The sequence below is a fragment of the Mesoplodon bidens genome (genome assembly GCF_964165515.1).
Source record: "Mesoplodon bidens genome assembly, chromosome: X".
NCBI classification, from domain to species: domain Eukaryota; kingdom Metazoa; phylum Chordata; class Mammalia; order Artiodactyla; family Ziphiidae; genus Mesoplodon; species Mesoplodon bidens.
This window is the reverse complement of record NC_138163.1, coordinates 38,620,849-38,639,434: the sequence shown is the minus strand read 5'-3', so window position 1 is coordinate 38,639,434 and position 18,586 is coordinate 38,620,849. Positions and strand designations below refer to the sequence as shown.

Genomic DNA, 18,586 nt, shown 5'->3' with positions numbered 1-18,586 from the left:
AAAAATAACTGAACCTGAACTGAACTCTAATAACAAGAACCATATACCTACTCATACACACACACACACACACACACATACACACATACTGCTTATTTACCTACTTCGTATATTTAGATAAAACCAACTATAAGGGTCTATGGTGGGTTTTGTTATCAATCTCCATATCCTCCTTTCTAAGGAAGTGACCTGTGTACATTTTCCTTCCAGGATCTGAGGATCACTATCTGTCTGCCAAGTTGTTATTAACCCGTGCTGACTGAGCTGGGAGATCCAATTCCTGCTTCAGAGTGCTTATTAGGAATACCATGCACTTGCTCTAAGTATCGAGAATTAAATGATTTCTATGTTAAGCTTTACATCCTTCCAATATGTTCTGCAAACAGCTGACTACCTATTGTACTAGTTAATTGGAATTGTTCCAAAAGAGAGCCAGCGGGGAGGGAAGGTAATATATGAAAATCAACTGAGGAGCTTTTTCAAGTGACATGTGCCCTCTGTCCAGGATGCCTGAGATTTTGGCAAGATTCATGCTCATGGATGGGGTAGGAAATTCAGCTTGAGAATTACGCTCTGACCAGCATTCTGCATCTATGTTCTCTGGAACAGGTGGAGTCTCTTATTTTTTCTAAATCAGCATTTTTCAAGGTGAGACAATGGGAGGTGCATTTAAAATACATTTTGCTGGGAAAAGCCACTCGTGGTTTTGAATCTAAGCTGAAAACAAATTCTCCTGTTTCTCTCACTACACAAGTCCATAAGACAACTATTCCTCTATACACCATAAACATCCTCCACAACCATCCCAACACTTACTCCTGGGGCAGCATCAGCTCAGGGTATTACTACCTAATCACTTCTTGCTTTCTATCCATTGATCTACAGAATGACTTTTACATTTACAATGGGCATCCTCAGAGACTGACAGTATCTACAGTCTTTCCCAGGGCTGGTATGAGATACGGCTTATATTTTGAGTTTCCCACATACGGTATATGGCCAGAGGGAATGTGTTTCTGTCACTAGCTCCATTGACCTTCATCCCTCAACCAAAATAATGGACATCGAATAGCTGTCCACTAACCAATGTATACCCAAAGGAGGAAGACTTAGATTCCACTCAAAAAAATCATTGAACCCTTCTTACACAAAAAGGTTATGGCTCCTCAGTAAGAAAGTAGCTCAGTTTCAAATAAACTGAATCTCCACACGTCCTAGGCAGACCAGATATCTTTATGCTATTATGGAAAGAAAGGATTCTCACCTTCTACCCAAGCAGTGCTTGATCTACTTTCTGCAATTCTCTAGGCCAGAAAGTGTCTGCTTCAGGACCTGCTGCTGGTAGAAGTAGTTATATCACACTACCTGATCCAGGACCTCAAACATCCTTAGTTTTTCAAAGACACGATAAATCTGGTAAAACATATCCACCACAACAACTATGCAATGGCCTAATCAATATAAACCTAAAGGCAGAGCTTCTGTATAATCAGTTTTACTTTTTGCCAAAAAGACTGCCTCCATGACAATTGTACACATATTAATCCACCTAGCCAAACATCTTTCTGTGGAATAGAACTGAATTGAGGGACATTCACAGAAAGATAGACAAGATAAAAAGGCAGAGAGCTATGTACCAGATGAAGGAACAAGATAAAATCCCAGAAAAACAACTAAATGAAGTGGAGATAGGCAACCTTCCAGAAAAAGCGTTCAGAATAATGATAGCGAAGATGATCCAGGACCTCGGAAAAAGAATGGAGGCAAAGATTGAGAAGATGCAAGAAATGTTTAACAAAGACCTACAAGAATTAAAGAACAAACGAACAGATGAAAAATACAATAACTGAAATAACAAATACACTAGAAGGAGTCAATAGCAGAATAACTGAGGTAGAAGAACAGATAAGTGACCTGGAAGACAGAATGGTGGAATTCACTGCTGCGGAACAGAATAAAGAAAAAAAGAATGAAAAGAAATGAAGACAGCCTAAGAGACCTCTGGGACAACATTAAACCCAACAACATTCTCATTATAGGGGTCCCAGAAGGAGAAGAGAGAGACAAAGGACCTGAGAAACTATTTGAAGAGATTATAGTCAAAAACTTCCCTAACATGGGAAAGGAAATAGCCACCAAAGTCCAGGAAGCACAGAGAGTCCCAGGCAGGATAAACTCAAGGAGAAACATGCTGAGACACAGAGTAATAAAATTGACAAAAACTAAAGACAAAGAAAAATTATCAAAAGCAGCAAGGGAAAAATGACAAATAACATACAAGGGAACTCCCATAAGGTTAACAGCTGATTTCTCAGCAGAAACTCTACAAGCCAGAAGGGATTGGCATGATATATTTAAAGTGATGAAAGGGAAGAACCTACAACCAAGATAACTCTACCCGGCAAGGATCTTATTCAGATTCAATGGAGAAATCAAAAGCTTTACAGATAAGCAAAAGCTAAGAAAATTCAGCACCACCAAACCAGCTCTACAACAAATGCTTAAAGAAACTTCTCTAAGTGAGAAACACAAGAGAAGAAAAGGACCTACAAAATCAAACCCATAACAATTAAGAAAATGGTAATAGGAACATACTTATCGATAATCACCTTAAATGTGAATGGATTAAATGCTCCAACCAAAAGACACAGGCTCGCTGAATGGATACAGAAACAAGACCCATATATATGCTGTCTACAAGAGACCCACTTCAGACCCAGGGACACATACAGACTGAAAGTGCAGGGATGGAAAAAGATAGTCCATGCAAATGGAAATCAAAAGAAAGCTGGAGTAGCAATTCTCATATCAGATGAAATAGACTTTAAAACAAATACTATTACAAGAGAAAAAGAAGGACATCACATAATGAGCAAGGGATCAATCCAAGAAGAAGATATAACAATTATAAATATATATGCACCCAACATAGGAGCACCTCAATACATAAGCCAACTGCTAACAGCTATAAATGAGGAAATTGACAGTAACACAATAATAGTGGGGGACTGTAACACCTCACTTACAACAATGGACAGATCATTCAAACAGAAAATTAATAAGAAACACAAGCTTTAAATGACACAACAGACCAGATAGATTTAATTGATATTTATAGGACATTCCATCCCAAAACAGCAGATTACACTTTCTTCTCAAGTGCACATGGAACATTCTCCAGGATAGATCACATCTTGGGTCACAAATCAAGCCTCAGTAAATTTAAGAAAATTGAAATCATATCAAGCATCTTTTCTGACCACAACGATATGAGATTAGAAATCAATTACAGGGAAAAAAACGTAAAATCACAGACACTTTGAGGCTAAACAGTACATTAATAAATAACCAAGAGATAACGGAAGAAATGCAAGAGGAAGTCAAAAAATACCTGGAGACAAATTACAACGAAAACACGACAACCCAAAACCTATGTGATGCAGCAAAAGCAGTTCTAAGAGGGAAGCTTATAGTAATACAAGCCTACCTCAAGAAACAAGAAACATCTCAAATAAACAATCTAAACTTACACCTAAACGAACTAGAGAAAGAAGAACAAACAAAACCCAAAGTTAGTAGAAGGAAAGAAATCATAAAGATCATAGCAGAAATAAATGAAAGAGAAACAAAGAAAACAACAGCAAAGATCAATAAAACTAAAAGCTGGTTCTTTGAGAAGATAAACAAAATTGATAAACCATTAGCCAGACTCATCAAGAAAAAGAGGGAGAGGACTCAAATCATTAAAATTAGAAATGAAAAAGGAGAAGTTACAACGGACACCGCAGAAATACAAAGGATCATGAGAGATTACTACAAGCAACTCTGTGCCAATAAAATGGACAACCTGGAAGAAATGGACAAATTCTTAGAAAGGTATAACCTTCCAAGACAGAACCAGGAAGAAGTAGAAAATATGAACAGACCAATCACAAGTAATGAAATTGAAACTCTGATCAAAAATCTTCTAACAAACAAAATTCCAGGACCAGATGGCTTCACAAGTGAATTCTATCAAACATTTAGAGAAGAGATAACACCCATCCTTCTCAAACTCTTCCAAACAATTGCAGAGGAAGGAACACTCCCAAACTCATTCTATGAGGCCACCATCACCCTGATACCAAAACCACACAAAGATACTACAAAAAAAAGAAAATTAGAGACCAATATCACCGATGAACATAGATGCAAAAATCCTCAACAAACTACTAGCAAACAGAATCCAACAACACATTAAAAGGATCATATACCATGATCAAGTGGGATTTATCCCAGGGATGCAAGGATTCTCCAGTATATGCAAATCAATGTGATACACCATATTAACAAACTGAAGAAGAAAAACCATATGATCATCTAAATAGATGCAGAAAAAGCTTTTGACAAAATTCAACACCCAATTATGATAAAAACTCTCCAGAAGTGGGCATAGAGGGAACCTACCTCAACATAATAAAGGCCATATATGACAAACCCACAGCAAACATCATTCTCAATGGTGAAAACTGAAAGCATTTCCTTTAAGATCAGGATCAAGACAAGGATGTCCACTCTCGTCACTATTATTCCACATAATTTTGGAAGTCCTAGCTACGGCAATCAGAGAAGAAAAAGAAATAAAAGGAATCCATATTGGAAAAGAAAAAGTAAAACTGTCACTGCTTGCAGATGACATGATACTATACACAAAGAATCCTAAACATGCCACCAGAAAACTACTAGAGCTAATCAATGAATCTGGTAAAGTTGCAGGATACAAAATTAATGCACAGAAATCTCTTGCATTCCTATACACTAATGATGAAAAATCTGAAAGAGAAATTAAGGAAACACTCCTATTTACCATTGCAACAAAAAGAATAAAATACCTAGGAATAAACCTACCTAAGGAGACAAAAGACCTGTATGCAGAAAACTATAAGACACTGATGAAAGAAATTAAAGATGATACAAATGGATGGAGAGATATACCATGCTCTTGGATTGGAAGAATCAATACTGTGAAAATGACTATACTACCCAAAGCAATCTACCGATACAATGCAATCCCTTTCAAATTGCCAATGGCATTTTTTACAGAACTAGAACAAAAATCTTAAAATTTGCATGGAGACACAAGAGACCCCGAAGAGCCAAAGCAGTCTTGAGGGAAAAAAACGGAGTTGGAGGAATCAGATTCCCTGATTTCAGACTATACTACAAAACTACAGTAATCAAGACAATGTGGTACTGGCACAAAAACAGAAATATAGATCAATGGAACAGGATAGAAAGCCCAGAGATAGACCCATGCACCTATGGTCAACTAATCTATGACAAAGGAGGCAAGGGTATACAGTGGAGAAAAGACAGCCTCTTCAATAAGTGGTGCTGGGAAAACTGGACAGCTATATGTATAAGAATGAAATTAGAACACTCCCTAACACCATACACAAGAATAAACTCAAAATGGATTAAAGACCTAAATGTAAAGCCAGATAGTATGAAACTCTTAGAGGAAAACATAGGCAGAACACTCTATGACATAAATCACAGCAAGATCCTTTTTGACCCACCTCCTAGAGAAATGGAAATAAAAACAAAAATAAACAAATGGGACGTAATGAAACTTAAAAGCTTTTGCACAGCAAAGGAAACTACAAACAAGACGATAAGACAACCCTCAGAATGGGAGAAAATATTTGCAAACGAATCAATGGACAAAGGATTAATCTCCAAAATATATGAACAGCTCATGCAGCTCAATATTAAAAAAACAAACAAGCCAATCAAAAAGTGGGCAGAAGACCTAAATAGACATTTCTCCAAAGAAGACATACAGATGACCAAGAAGCACATGAAAACCTGCTCAACGTCACTAATCATTAGAGAAATGCAAATCAAAACTGCAATGAGGTATCACCTCACACCAGTTAGCATGGACATCATCAGAAAATCTACAAACAACAAATGCTGGAGAGGGTGTGGAGAAAAGGGAACCCTCTTGCACTGTTGGTGGGAATGTAAATTGATACAGCCACTATGGAGAAAAGTATGCAGGTTCCTTAAAAAACTAAAAATAGAATTACCATACAACCCAGCAATCCCAGTACTGGGCATGTACCCAGAGAAAACCATAATTCAAAAAGACACATGCACCCCAATGTTCACTGCAGCACTATTTACAATAGCCATGTCATGGAAGCAACCTAAATGCCCATCGACAGACGAATGGATAAAGAAGAAGTGGTACATATATACAATGGAATATTACTCAGCCATAAAAAGGAATGAAACTGGGTCATTTGTAGAGACGTGGATGGATCTAGAGACTGTCATACGGAGTGAAGTAAGTCAGAAAGAGAAAGACAAATATCATATATTAACACATATATGTGGAACCTAGAAAAATGGTACAAATGAACTGGTTTGCAGGGCAGAAATAGAGACACAAATGTAGAGAAAAAACGTATGGACACCAAGGGGGGAAAGTGGTGGGGGGTGGAGGGGGGTGGGGGGATGAATTGGGAGAATGGGATTGATATGTATACACTAATATGTATAAAATGTATAACTAATAAGAACCTGCTTTATGAAAAAAATAAAATAAAATTCCAAAATTCAAAAATAAATTAAAAGAAATAAAAAGTAGATTAAATTTTTTTTTTTTTTTTTTTTTTTTTGCGGTACACAGGCCTCTCACTGTTGTGGTCTCTCCCGTTGCGGAGCACAGGCTCCGGATGTGCAGGCCCAGTGGCCGTGGCTCACAGGCCCAGCCGCTCTGCGGCATGTGGGATCCTCCCAGACCGGGGCACAAACCCGTGTCCCCTGCATCGGCAGGTGGACTCTCAACCACTGCGCCACCAGGGAAGCCCAGATTAAAATTTTTTTAAAAAAGAATTGAATTGAGGAAATATGGCAGAAGAGATAGCCAAAGAAATACCTCCAGTTTAGTACATCTTAAAATGATAGGTAGATAGATAGATATGATAGATAGGTATGATAGATAGAATATATCCTTTTAAATGCAGGGTTGATAGTTGAGATAGTGGGAAAATAAGAACCCGTAAGGACATGTCAGCAGTAATCCAGAATAAAGAAGAAGCTCTGGAGGTGGCAACTACCTTTGGATAGCTACTGGTTCCTAATAACCCTAGAGTTAAAAAAATCCTAGTAGTTTTAATGGGCTAGTTGAGTGCAAGGGACCAAAAAGACAAATCCTGGGGCCCAGGCAAGGTTAGAAGTTCGATCAGGCACACACCATCCCTTTCTTTCTCTGCTTAAAGTCAGACCCCCAAAGGGTGATGCTCTTCATGGATGAATGGGGGCAAAACTACCACCCAGAGGCGCATGGTAGAGATAGGTGCTTGTCCTGGTTTTGGCTCTGGGTAGGAGAGAGAGAGAGAAATTTCCTTTAGACATCATAACCCCAGGCAGGTCTGGGTCCAGAAATCACATTACCTCTATGGCCAAAACACCGCATACCAGAAATTTAGCTTAAAATAGTCCTGGACTGGCAGTATTCCCAGGTGAATAGTAGGAGCAACTCTCCCCTAGAAGTGTTCACTTTTTTTTTTTTTTTTTTGCGGTACGCGGGCCTCTCACTGCTGTGGCCTCTCCCATTGCAGAGCACAGGCTCCGGACGTGCAGGCTCAGCGGCCATGACTCACGGGCCCAGCCGCTCCGCAGCATGTAGGATCTTCCCGGACCGGGGCACGAACCCGTGTCCCCCTCATCGGCAGGCGGACTCTCAAGCGCTGCGCCACCAGGGAAGCCCCTAGAAGTGTTCACTTTAAACCCAGATTTCAATCTCCAGAGAGAAAGTTCCAATGAAATGTGTGCTCACAAATAAATACCAAAATACACACGAGGGAAAATATGAAAGACAGGTGAATACATATGGAGGATATAATGAGAGGGATCAACATGCATCTAGTGGAAGTTCTAGAAGGAAATATCAAAGAGAATAAGAGAGAATGGCTATGAATTTTCCACAGTTAGCGAAATACAAATCCTCAGGTTCAGGCCACATTTAGCGAGCTTGCTCACTTTGTCTACTAAACTTATTAGGCGAATATCAACCTTTCATTTGCCCACATGAGAATCCTGGATTGACCACAATCAGGGTGTCCATTCATGTCATCTTCAAAAGGAGCAAAGGGCAATGAGCACAGTTGCTTGAATAAGACTTATGGTTTTTTTCAGAATACTAGAAATGCGATTCTGTATAATCAACACAGACATTTCCTTCAGAGTCTGAAGTGGTATCTGGTAGGTGAGCTCTATTAATTCTAACTCCTAGCTTGACCATTCTGCAATCTCCAAAAGGAAAAACAGAGAGAAAAGTATGCATTTTGATGCAGTATACTGGGAAAAGTGTGCATTTAAGGGCCAGGTGCACCTAAGTTCAAATTCTGACCCTGCTACTGTGCTTCAGGTCCCTACATATAAAAATTTTTTAATAAACACAGTGGGGGAAGGTTTGAGAACTGAATGACTGAGATAACATGTAAAAAGCCAGCCAGATCACTGGTACAGCACAAGTGATTATTCCCTTTTCATCCCCCCATCCCTCTTCTTAGGTCATGACTTTCAGACTTTTGTCCAAGACTGAGGTCAGATCCCTGATTAGTTTTTAAACAAATTGTCTACTTTTGACAAAATGGCCATTTTAGGTATAAAACTTTGCTAAAATTTTGAAAAACTAAAATTATGTCTACTATTTCTCAACTTCAAGATGTATATGGTCAAGCTGGGTCTAAAGATTGAAGAGATACTGACCAACAAGAATGGCCAGCCAGTGTGACCCAGATGGATAGGATGACTGAAGTAGGAGAAAATATTTGGCATGACAAGCTAGATTTCAAGTCCATAACTAGCCAGGGAACATTGGAAGACTGATGTCAAGGTAAGCTGGAGAAGGCTGGTGACCAGAAGTTTAGGCTTCAAAGATGAGGAACATAGGCAAAAGCCATAAATGAAAAGCTAGGCATTTAGTTATTCAGGGTGATCTGGATTACATGTGTCAGATGCCAGGCACAGAGTACTGAAGCTATAAGTCAGAGCTCAAATTAAGAGTTTAGGTGACAGGGATGAAAAGCCCAGCCCAGAAGGACTAAGTTATACCACTGTTAACCCACTACTAGTACAATGCCTAGCATATAGCAAGCCCTCTGTTGAATGAATGAAAGAATGAATGAATGATCAAGCAACCACCGTGAAGCTATATAAAAATACCAGAAGGTCAGTAGTAAGATTAACAGTGAGACTAAGTCTAAATTCTAAAGGCAGGCAGGTTCACTCAATGGTTAAAGACCACAGAAGCAAGGGAACCAGAGAGTCCCTAACATCACACGGGTAGCAGGATTGCTGCGGTTCTGGAGAATATTTTGCAAATGGGGTTGAATTTTGGGTGCACTGTGTGTGAGTGTGTATGTGAAGCAAGATACTTCTCTCATATCTTAAATGCATGTTAGGTAATTTTTTCTGATCTGTTTTTTCTTCTGTTATATTACACCTTAATGTTCACTCCCAGTGTTACATTTATTCCCAAGTGCACTCAAGGACTTCAGAAAGCAAACAGCACCTGCTGATGTATCACACTTGTTTTGCCATGACCTACCTAGATTCACGGTTCTTAACTAGCAGAGGGAAGATAAGGATATGTACCCCTGGAGTCGTTTTCTATTGTTTCATACAAATTACCAATTTTTTAGTGGCCTAAAAAATACGAATTTGTTAGCTCACAGTTCTGTAAATCAGAAGGCTGGGTAGTATGGCTGAGCTCTCTGCTCAGGGTCTAAGAAGGCTGAAATCAAGATGTCAGCTAGGCTGCTTTCTCATATGGAGCTTGGGATCCTCTTCCCACCCCATTCAGGTTGTCGGCAGAACTCAGATCCCTGCAGCCAGAAGACTGAGGTCCCCCTTTCCTTACTATCAGCAGGAAGGTACTCTTGGTTCCTAGAGGCCACATTCCACACCCCTTGTCCCCCAAAGGCAGTATACAGCATAGATGTTTGCTTTCTTCTTTTTAGATGTTTGCTTTCTTTTTTTTTTTTTTTAGACGTTTGCTTTCTTCCAAGCCTGCCAGAGTGTATTTCTCTGACTTCCTTTTCCCACCAGTCAGAGAAAATTCTGCTTTTAAAGGGCTCATGTGATTAGGTCAGATCCACAGGTATAATCTCCCTATCTTAAAGTCAACTGATTTGGGACTTTAACTACATCTGCAAAATCCCTTCATAGCAGCACCTAGATTAGCATTGAATTGAATAACTGGGAGATGTGTGTATAGAGGAAGCTAGGAAATCTTAAGGGTCTATCTTAAAATTCTGCCTACCATAAACGTCAATGTTGAGATGTTCTTATTTAGATAAATACCATAAACGGTGGGAAAAAAAGAAATATCAACCAACTGCTTTAATTTTTTTGTTATAATATTATTATTTCAGACACTTCACTCATTAATATGGCTCATTTGCTATAAGTTAGTCAAACTAGAGGAAACTCTGGGAAGATAACAAAAATTAAATAAAATTAAATAGAATAAAATAAAAAAAGTGTGACCTTGGGCTTAAATCTTCACCACTAAATGCTAGCTGTAAAACTCTGGGTAAGTTACTTAACTCTTCTAAACTTCAGTTTCCCTACCTATAAAATGGGGAGAATAGTAGTATATTCCTCATATAGTGCATGACGGATTAAGTGAAATAATATGTGCAAAGCACTTAATACAGTATCTAGCACTAATTTAATGATAGCAATTATTATTTTATCATTGAATGACATAAGACATGTAAAACTGTCTCAGAAAGCATAAAGAATGATTCTGATGTAACATATTATCACTAGGTACACAGAGGGCACACCATTAGACAGGTATCCTGTACATAAGATGAATATGTTTAGTATGTACACATATTATCACATACTTATTTAATGTAGCACTTTAACTGTGCAGTTGAAATTCCCACTTATCTTTGTCTCTGAACACATTCAGCATAAACAAATCAGCATACAGTTGACCCTTGAACAACACGGATTTGAACTGTGCAGGTGCACTTATATGTGGATCTTTTTCAATAAGTATGTACTACAGTACTACATGAACCGAAGTTGGCTGAATCCAAAGATGTGTAACCACAGATACGGAGGGCCAACTGTAAAGTTGTAAGTGGATTTTTTGACCTCTAACCCCCACATTGTTCAAGGGTCAACTGTATGCTCCCAAGATGAAGAACATAAAGAGGACTGATAATCATCTTTAAATAGATCAAAGGTTTTGTATGGATTTAGTAGCCAGAATTATAACCAGTGGAAGGAAAATACAGAAATGAAGATTTGGGCTAAATACAATGAAGAGATTTGTTAACATTTATCAAAAAATGGATTGGGTAAATAGTAAGTTCCATGTCCCTGAGTGACCACTTATCGGGGAAGTTTGTAAAAAGAATTCATGCATTAGATATGAGGCTTACACTAGTGATCTTTAAAGTCCCTTCCAATGGTAACAGCACACACACATGCATTAGCCTGATTGATATTTCTATATAAATGTTTGCCACTAGATTGTTTCACCAATTAAAAAATACATATGTGTATGTGTATATATATGTATGGATGTATATATTCCTTTTCTTCCCGGAAAGAAAAATAAAAGATCTCTTCCTCAGATTTTGACCTGGAGTGAAATTTTGAAGCATAAATTTCATATGTCTTACTTTTTCTCTCTTTAGATCAGGTCATATATACTGCTTATTGTTTTGAAAAACAAAATTATGCTTAGTCCATATTATTTACAAGTGAACCTCTAATATTATACTTTGCTTCTAGAAGCTCCATATCAGTGCATCATTTCACAGTTGCTTTGGAAATTACCGTTACCATTCTCTTTGTGTGTCAAGCCTGCAGTGCAGAAAATATGACTTTTTTTTCCAAGTTCATTTTCTCAGTGGCCCTTATTAAACTGTTCCAGAAGTTAAGTGTGACACCTGTAATAGGCCCAGGACTCACAGTCATGCACTATATTGGGAATGAATCTCAGATCTTCATTTTGTGTGTAAGTCTACCTTGTATATGATTGCTTATATATTTTCTTTTAACATTTTCCTCTTGTTTACAAAGTAATACATATTCACCGTAGAAAACTGAGTCATTATATAAAGGTACAAATAACCAAAACTTTCATTATTATTATTATTATTTTTTTGCAGTACGCGGGCCTCTCACTGTTGTGGCCTCTCCTGTTGCGGAGCACAGGCTCCGGACGCGCAGGCTCAGCAGCCATGGCTCACAGGCCTAGCCGCTCCGCGGCATGTGGGATCTTCCCAGACTGGGACACGAACCCATGTCCCCTGCATTGGCAGGCGGACTCTCAACCACTGTGTCACCAGGAAAGCCCTCATTATTATTTTAATCAGCAACCAAAGACAAACACCATCAAGCATTTATGAATATTCTTCCAGAATTCCCTATGCTTACATACACATATAGAGACACAGATAAATAATTTTATATAAATAGGATTATTCCTCATGCAGTTATTTCATGACATCTGTTTTCATTTAATGCATCATGAGCTCCTGTCATGTCAATGAATATAGAGACTTACCCCTTAACAGCTGGTGGTTAGCACATTGTTCCTGTCTGCCAGTGACCCTTTCTTGAAAAAAACATCCATTGCATACTCCGTGTGGTCCTAGTGAGGAAGATGATCACAGTAGTCTCTCCCCACATGGTGTGTGGTAGGGAATCAGTTGACCCAGAGAGGTTTCCTAAGACCAATCAACATAGACCCTGAGATTTAATATATCAACACCAAGAGAAAGTTTTACTTCCTTTGGGATTGAGAATTATTAAGACATTATAAACTGAAGTTGCTTGCAGCCATCTTTGCTGAGTACAAAAAGGAAGCTGTCTGTGATAGGAAAATTGAAGCCAAAGCACAAAAAGAAGCGGAGATAAGCAAAGAAGAGAGGCAGACAGAAAGAGAAAGTTTTGATATATCTTAGACCCTGGATCCAGCCACGCCTAAAGCTACTTCATCTGGACTATAGTCTGTGCTGCTATAAGACAACATATGGGGACTTCCCTGGTGGCACAGTGGTTAAGAATCCGCCTGCCAATGCGGGGGGCATGGGTTCGAGCCCTGGTCAGGAAGATCCCACACACCGTGGAGCAACTAAGCCCGTGCGCCACAACTACTAAGCCCACGCGCCACAACTACTAAGCCCACGCGCCACAACTACTAAGCCCGCATGCCTAGAGCCCATGCTCCGCAACAAGAGAAGCCACCACAATGAGAAGCCCGCGCACCACAACAAAGAGTAGCCCCAGCCGCCGCAACTAGAGAAAGCCCACGCGCAACAACGAAGACCCAATGCAGCCAAAAATAAATAAATAAATTTTTTAAAAAGACAACATATGCTTTTCCACAAAATTACTGCGCTATGCCAAGTTGCTCAATAAAAACCACAGGGCTTATGGGGGAAATGGGGCTATGAGTGCAACATTCAAGAACTGTCAGTGACACATACACAAAAAGATACAAACCTAATGAAAATGGTAGCAGTTTTACATGTTAAATGGTTAAGAAATACATAAATACTACAATAAATATGGTGCTTTATTTTGAAAAAGAACTGAAGTTTGCTTGTGGAAATGGGTTATCAGAAGGGTTGCAACTTGTGAATTATTGTGAAGTGGTGGAAGGAGGGTTATCTGAAATCAGATGGAAAGCTGTAACACTTGATGTGGATGGGTGTGACTCAAAACACACAATGAAGTGAGTTAACTGGTAGACGTCTGAGGTCTGAGTGCGTGTATTTTGTGTATTCCTATGCAACTTGATTCATCTGGGTGTAGTTTTGTTTTCACCTGTTTCTGGCTGACAAAACTGCACATAAGCAAATGCAAAATTCACCTTCCGCTTAAATTGTCTCTAATATATTAGTCACAAAGGAATAGACAAGTGTTAGAGCAGTCTGTACTTGACTATGTTAGCGAATAAATTCCCTTTTTTTGTTTAAGATCATTCCAGTTAGCTTTCTTCCAGGGTCCTGAATAGTAATACATGGCTACAAAACATTCCATTGCACAATACTAACACATTTTAAGTGTCAGGCTGGCTTTTCTGTGTCTCTTGACACATTCTAGACTACCATTCTCCACTTTCAGTTCTTGTGTGCTCAGAGATTGAAAATTCATTTTAATATGAACATAAGCCATCATTAAGAAGGTGGAGTAGACCTGAAAAAGATGTAAAAATTCCAAAGCCAAATAGATTTTTTGAATTTGTACTATTATAATCTGTAACACAACTGACTTTTCAAACAGATAATTGAAAGTTGATGATTACAGAATTTAGTCCTGGCCCTGACAAACTGTGGCCAGTTTCAGAATGATTTTTTTCATGGATTCTGATACTTCAAAATCCACAAAAACTCTCACAGAGATTACAATATTAAATCTTTTCATGTCAATATTCTATCTCAAATCACCTAACCCTGTACATAAAAAGTTTTCCCCTGAGTTATCATGTTAGCTCTTGTTTATAACAAAAGCCTACATGCATTACAGTTTTGTTACTGATGTTTTGAGTGATTATCCTTGGGGTTGGAGCAAAACTGGCTCCAAGGATACCGCCATTTTGTATTATTCTTGACAAGAGGAGAGAGCGAGTATCCCACAGACAAGCTGTTCTATACACTGGCTGTGACCCTAGCCTTTGAAACTCCTAAGTAGAGTTTATGCTGTGCAGATAAGGAGGCATAAAAAGTTTCCTTAAACCCACCTTGGCCTTAGACCTGTACAGTTTTTATAGTCATTGGAAATGAGCCAGGTGGTAAAATGTTTTATTCTCATTTTTATCTATACGTATAATTTTGTGCCATTATACAATTCTGTTGTGAAACTAATTCAAACAACCATTTAATTTGAGTGTAATCTCAGTTCTCAGTTACCCTAGAAAATAGTATCCTCTGGATCAGGGGATGGCAAAATTTTTCTGCAAAGAGCCTGAGGGTAAATATTTTAGGCTTTGAGGGCCATAAAGTCTCTGTCCCCACTTTTCAACTCTGCTCTGAAAGCAAACATACACAATATATAAACAAATAGGGCTGGTTGTGTTCCAGTAAAACTTTATTTACAAAAAGAGACAGCAGGACAGATTTGTCCAGTGTACCAGTACCATAATTTGCCAACCCCTGCTTTGGACCAATAGCTTTCTTTCTTTTTTTTTTTTTTGATGGAGCCTTGCAGCAGTCTCTTGAGACTCAAGGAAGGCCAAGCAGGCAGGAACCTGAACTACCCCTGCTTCAACTAAAATAGTTTTTATTTTTATGATATGTGGACTTTTGCATGAAATTAGGTTTGATTAAAGGGTTCCATTTCTAATAAGGAGAAAGGCTTCAAAACCACTGCCTTGGACTAAGCCTAAAACCTGCTGCTTTAAAACTCAAGAACAGATGTTTCAGGCAAAACAAACACATCTTCTGACATCTTTAAAAATGATCATAGGTGGTACACATGTGTTTTGATGTTCCCAGAAATTCACTTTCTCATAAAATTGATAAAAGCATTTACATAATTTTAACAGCTCTAAAAATGTTATCAGCTTAATCTTTCCTATTTCATTTTAACTTTTTTCTAAGTATAATGTTTAAGGTACCTTAAAAGGTCCAAGAGAGGTCGTATGGTATAGTGAAAAAAAGCACCAAATTAGGACTCTGCTTTCCTCCATTGCTAGATTGTGAGCTTCTGGAAGAGAGGAACTAAGTTGTCTTTTTCATCTTTGAATTATCCTCAGCACCTAGAATAATACATGACACCAAACTTTAATTTTTAAGGCAAATGTAAATTCACTATCACAAAGCTAGGAAGAAAATAAATTCAGGTAGTTTATTTACTTGTATCTTTCCATAATCCATAAGGAAAATAGCATATCTCTCCTAGTGAGCAACAAAATAAAAAGTTAGTACTTTGAGATATATTTCCATACCTAGGAAATTAACATGTTTAAAACACATAAAAGCTAGGGACTTCCCTGGTGGTCCAGTGGCTAAGACTCCATGCTCCCAATGTAGGGGGCCAGGGTTCGATCCCTGGTCAGGGAACTAGATCCCGGATGCCACAACAAAGAGCTCACATGCAACAACTAAAAGATCCCCCGTGCCACAACTAAGACCCGATGCAGCCAAATAAATATATTTTTTAAATAAATTTATTTTATTTATTTTTATTTTTGGCTGTGTTCGTTGCTGCTCCTGGGCTTTCTCTAGTTGTGGCAAGCGGGGGCTACTCTTGGTTGAGGTGTGCAGGCTTCTCATTGCGGTGGCTTCTCTTGTTGCGGAGCACGGGCTTCAGTAGCTGTGGTTCACAAGCTCTAGAGCGCAGGCTCAGTAGTTGTGGCGCATGGGCTTAGTTGCTCCGCGGCATGTGGGATCTTCCCGGACCAGGGCTCAAACCCGTGTCCCCTGCGTTGGCAGGCAGGTTCTTAACCACTGCGCCACCAGGGAAGCCCTAAATAAATATTTTTAAACAAAAAAAAAGCTAATAATTATTGGACAGTGCCAAAAGTCATGTCCTCACAAGGATCCACAAACCCCTCATGTGCAATCCTTAAATCCCAAAAGCTCTGGAAACCAAACATTTTTGTTTTGTACTTTTAGTAACTTATTGACAGTCAAATTACTCTAACCTAAACTTACTTGACAGTAGTAGCTGATCTGAACTGAAGGAGGCTATTTACTGGTATTTGTTTACCACGTATGAATAATCATATGGTTTACTGCAAAAAATATTACCCTATTTCATTATGCAGCATTTTCCCTGAACTTCTAGGGTGTTAAAGAATACACAATATATGACATTTGGTTTTACACAACTCCAGATATTTTCCTGGTTGCTTTCCGGAGGAATCTAGAGCCCCATTCCAGCCTGAGGCCATGCCCCTGGTCCCACTTGTCTTTTCTGCGACCATCTTAAGCAACAACTGAGGCTGCAAACGGATCAGAGTACCTTCCTGTCATGGCAGTGGGAAAAGTAAATGTGCTTCCCAATCACATAGAAAGTCAGTATTATCACTTTGATGGTCCATGATGCATTAAGAAAGAACATCTTGGTCTTTTAAAAAGCACCTTTCTATTTTCATCACTGGACATTGGGCAGTCGAGGATTAGAATTAAGTTACTAGCTCTTAGCCTTGCAACGGAACCTGCTCAATATATATTTACCATTTGACTGACGCACATCTTGGCCAGTATGTAAGAATTTCTCTCGCATTAAGTGTGGGCAAAACTGCATATTTGTAGGGAGAAAGTAACCGGAGGCCCTACAGTGGCTCAGCTCCAGCAACAAATCCATCATTACTCCACACAGCTGGCACGCTCCCCACGTATCTCTCTTGGACCCCACCCTCTGGCCGGCAGGATCGTATCTAGGGATCTCAATTAGAGAGCTTGTAGTAAATAGGACGGGTTATGCCCGTAACGCTAGAGGAGGTGGACCTGCCTACTCCCTAGGGTGGGATATTCCGCGCTTGGATAAATTAAAACGACGTAAATTCAAACCACAATGCCAACTTTTCCCGACAGCATTTCCGTGTAAGAAAAAAAGCAGACCCCAAATCACCCCTCTAAAAATGCCTCTTTGGAACTACAGAGTTAGTGGGTAGGACACTCTGCCAGACCCCACGTACGTCGGGCGCGCTCTCACAATGCCGGGGCACCTCGCCGCTCCTGCGCGGGTTCTAGACTCCTCCCCTCAGGACGCTCATCCCCACCCTTCCCCGCTACTTCCGGCTCTCACCGAACGCCCTCAACGCGCTTGCGCCGTTTTGATAGGCTTCTCGAGTACAAGAAATCTGAGCGCTGCTTCCCAGGAACCGCCCCCGCCTCCTCTTCGCCCCGCCTACGCTTTACTTGTCCCTCCTGAAATCTCGCGAGGGTTGGTGAGCGTCCGTATTTTGCAGGCAACTAGCTTTCCCAGCTGCTGTAATTGCAGCTGCGGGAGAAATTGGAGCTGCTGTCGTCGGCGCGCCCCCCCTCCCCCACTGAGGAGAGCCACCGCCTCTTCTCTCGCTCTCCTCATACACCTATCGCCGGGAGCGGCGGCAGCAACAGTCCCTGAACCCACCGGCGCCTCCTCAGGCGGCCGCACTGCTGGTCATTCCCTCAGTCCGGCAGCTGCCGGCGGCCCCCTGCCACTGTCCGGCTCCTCACTTCAGATCGTCTGCTCCCTCCTCATCCTCCCCCGGGACCCACCTCCCCACGGCCTCGCCGGGGTGGAGGACGACGAGGAGGAGACGAGAGTCACCCTCCCTCCAGGCGGCGCCGGCCTCACCCGCGGGTGTGTCCTATAAATGGCGTCGGAAAGCGACACCGAGGAATTCTTTGATGCCCCTGAAGATGTGCACCTAGGGGGCGGCTACCCTGTAGGGTAAGTAACGGGAGCCATGGCCCACAAGCCGGGCGTCCCTGTCCCCCGGCTTCCCCTGTGCCTTTCCCCGTGCCTTCCCCCCTACACCCCTCCCAGGGCCCGCTGTGTCTGCCACCGCTGCTCCTCTCCGCCTCCCTCGGGCACTTGAGAGAGAGTCGGGGGAGGGCGATTG

General features: G+C 40.3%; 1 protein-coding gene and 1 long non-coding RNA gene across 3 annotated transcripts in view; one reads left to right on the top strand and one right to left on the bottom strand.

The window, feature by feature from the left end:
• Positions 1-15,775, bottom strand: part of LOC308609011 — a 75,478-nt gene extending 59,703 nt beyond the window's left edge. For both annotated transcript variants that reach the window (XR_014014259.1, XR_014014260.1), the window contains exons 1-2: positions 15,647-15,775; positions 12,590-12,752 (exon numbers count right to left, since the gene is read on the bottom strand). This is a non-coding gene — a long non-coding RNA (uncharacterized lncRNA). The remainder of the gene's footprint in view (positions 1-12,589; positions 12,753-15,646) is intronic.
• Positions 15,776-17,967: 2,192 nt separating this feature from the next.
• Positions 17,968-18,586, top strand: part of WDR44 (WD repeat domain 44) — an 83,514-nt gene continuing 82,895 nt past the window's right edge. Inside the window, exon 1 of the mRNA XM_081222889.1 lies at positions 17,968-18,414. Coding sequence (XP_081079015.1) covers positions 18,338-18,414 — 77 coding nt within the window. The 5' untranslated portion in view covers positions 17,968-18,337. The remainder of the gene's footprint in view (positions 18,415-18,586) is intronic.